At 31.6% G+C, this 3,119-nt stretch overlaps 1 protein-coding gene across 1 annotated transcript; it reads right to left on the bottom strand.

The window, feature by feature from the left end:
• Positions 1-1,688: 1,688 nt before the first annotated feature.
• LOC147806292 (putative G protein-coupled receptor 45) lies at positions 1,689-2,741 on the bottom strand. The gene has a single exon (XM_087149618.1). The coding sequence runs from the start codon at positions 2,739-2,741 to the stop codon at positions 1,689-1,691; it is 1,053 nt and encodes a 350-aa protein (XP_087005744.1).
• Positions 2,742-3,119: the final 378 nt, after the last annotated feature.

Consider the following 3,119-nt stretch of genomic DNA (forward strand, 5'->3'; position numbering starts at 1 on the left):
TTATTTATTTTTACATTTAATGATATTTCTATAACGGTATTTCTTTTAAAAAAAAACAAGATTTGAGAAGCCATGAGTGATATCGTTATTGATTACTTAAATAAATATTTCTAAATAATTGTTACCAAGGTTAGTTTTATTTAATAATGACATCGGGGCCAAAAGGATGAGCTCTTCACTAATAAGGTGAGTCAGAGTAAGACATTCATATTGGGAAGGTAGGCGATTTCCAATTGCCCGATTTCTAAATGCTAAACCGTGGCAACAGAGTGACTGAAAAGTGAAAATAAGTCACACTTGCACGTGATATCATAAAAAAGTCGTAAGAAATAGCAACAAATTCATATAGGCAACACGAAATTTTAAAAAAAGGAAGATCCTTTTATTTTATGAAATTCGAATGGCATTTGATAATAGACGACAATGTAATTCGATCTTCAAAATGCCATATGGTTTGGAAAATTTTATCTGATTCAGATGGAGAACTGTAATTTCACATGCTATTCGACAATTGCATGTTTGTTGATTTCTTTTTATGGTAGGTACAATAACGCAATATATATTCCAGGGGTGGCCAACCTGAGGCTCTTTGAACGATCATTTGTAGCTCTAGATAAATGTACTCGAGTTCCCTTTGCATTTTTGTGCTTTTATATTTTAATATTTTTCTGAACCCATTTGAAATTAACAGAATTCAAGGTGAGTTTTCCATTTCCAATATAATTATGGCCCAAAAAGCACCTGAAGAGTTAGAATTAATAGAGAGGCAAGACGATAAAGCTCTACAATTAAAATATAAGTCGAGGTCGATTACTGAATTTTAGAAATTTGTACCAGAATCGATAAGTATCCTGAATTAAAAAAGGCTGCTTGTCTAATTATTTCTATATTCGGAACAACATACTTATGTGAATCATTTTATTCCACTTTAAAATTCGTGAAATCCAAACACCGATCAGTATTAACTAACCAGTATCTCAAAGAATTACTGAGAAGTGCTGACACCAATTATTCACCAAATTTTAAAGAATTGTCAAGAGAAGTAAAATAAATGTGTTTAATTTTTTATATTTAAATTCAATACACATATTTTGTACTTTTATTTGTATGGTTTCAATAAATATAATTTCAGTAAAAAAAAAATTATAACTTTTTTGCATACCTTTTAAATACATATTTAATTGCGGCTAACGAAAAATTTCAAACTTTGAAAAATGGCTCGACCATCGAAGAGTTTGGCCCTTCCTGATATATTCGTTTGGGGGAAGATAAACATATGCAGTCCGTGTAAGATGAGCAGTCTCTACCAAAGAAGCGAAGCATATTTCAATGAAAATAATACCATATTTCATAAAATTTCTGTGTTAGGCCTAAAATGAATTCCATTATCATTTCGATAATTCGTATTTTTCTATTCAAACATTATAAAGTGATATCAAATCGAAATATTTTTAACTATATTGAATAATATTTTTGAGAAAAAAAAACATTAAAACAAAATTTAAAAACAAAATGCATTTATTTTAGCTACATCAATACACGTACTTCTAATTTCTCAGCTTTTATGCAAAAATATTGCAATAATGCACAAAAAACCTTGCGTATTGCATTTTTTATGGCAAATTATACAAAACTGACTTAAAAATGTTTTAAAAAATTATTAGCTGTTTATCCGACAGGTTCATATCTTACATTTTTTCCATTTGTGCAAGAGAACTTGACTGTGCATCAATAGATATTTTATAAATACATTCTGGATTGTTTCTTTTCTTGTTGATGCTTAAACCACGAGCTTTATTTCTAACATGTCTAAACTTACCATTCAATACCATCCAGTAAGTTGTTATCTTAGATGCATAGATGAAGGGGTTAATAGCTGAGTTCGAATACAATATAACCAAAACCCAGTATGGCGTTGGACAGATGACTGTTTTCGAAAACTTCTGTATTAAGAGAGACACTAATAAAGGTATCTTGCACGACATGGTTGCAATGTATAAATATAGTATGGTTGAAAATGTCTTTTGCTTAAAACGTGCATCAAAGGACTGGCGTCCAACCGCAAACTGGCGATTTTGCTCTACCCTTTGCAACTCAGGTCTCACTCGATATTTGCTCTTTCTTATTGCTGAGATAATTTGAACATATGCTAAAAGAAGAAGTCCAAATGGTAACACAAACACCAGACTTGAAAACATAGACAAGTATATGACATCGCTTCTTTCAGCATTAAGACCTTGTTTGCAAGGTGCATTCATGAACAGGAATTTCCCGAATCCAAATATAGGTGGACACGATATTAACATAGAAAACAATAAGCAGCACGAGACCAAAGACGTAGCTTTGCAGTCATAAAGATAATGTCTTTTGTGCACTAAAATGAGGTAGCGATCAATACTTATTATGACAAGCAGCACAACATTCTGCACGACCAGCAGTGTTAAAACGTAGGCATGTATGAAGCAAAATACGCATCCAAATATCCACTTTCTTAAGATCACAGTTACAATATCGAATGGTACACAAGCGATGGAGATTATAGCATCTGATGCGGCCATGGTTGAAAGCAGCAAATTGATGATAGAGTGCATTTCAGTGTGGCGAAAAACTAAGAGACTCATCACTGTATTCCCTGCTCCACCAATCAAAAAAATAAACAAAAGTGTGATTCCAATAGCTGCTCTTGAAGTGTCAGATATTTGATACAATAATTCACCAGTTTCATTGCTTGAAATATTCATATGGAACTATAGCTACCTTTTCAATAACAACTACTTGAAATGGACATTCCTTGTCAATTACATTTTTCTGAAATTGCCTAAAAGAATTAGATACAATTATTTAAAACGAGAAGATTTAAAGCTAAAAATAATTGTATGAATAAGCATAAGTATAGAGGGAAAAAATGTGAGGTAATCAAAGAATTTAGTTCAAAACAATTTCCAGTTTTCTTTATATCAATGGCACATTTCTTTTGTTGAGAGCATTAAACAAACTACAAAAAAGTTATACAGATTGAATCACTACAATATGTCACTTTCCTCGAAGTGATCCAGTCAAATTTCGATATAGGCTACAGAGGCAAAATAGTAATTTTCGCGTCAGCAAACTTAAGAATT

Source organism: Parasteatoda tepidariorum, chromosome 8 (genome assembly GCF_982258835.1).
Source record: "Parasteatoda tepidariorum strain Cologne lab strain chromosome 8, Ptep-v5.0, whole genome shotgun sequence".
Taxonomy (NCBI): domain Eukaryota; kingdom Metazoa; phylum Arthropoda; class Arachnida; order Araneae; family Theridiidae; genus Parasteatoda; species Parasteatoda tepidariorum.

Excerpts from the sequence above, each read along its gene's own strand:
- LOC147806292 (XM_087149618.1), bottom strand. The coding sequence starts at position 2,741 with ATGAATATTTCAAGCAATGAAACTGGTGAATTATTGTATCAAATATCT.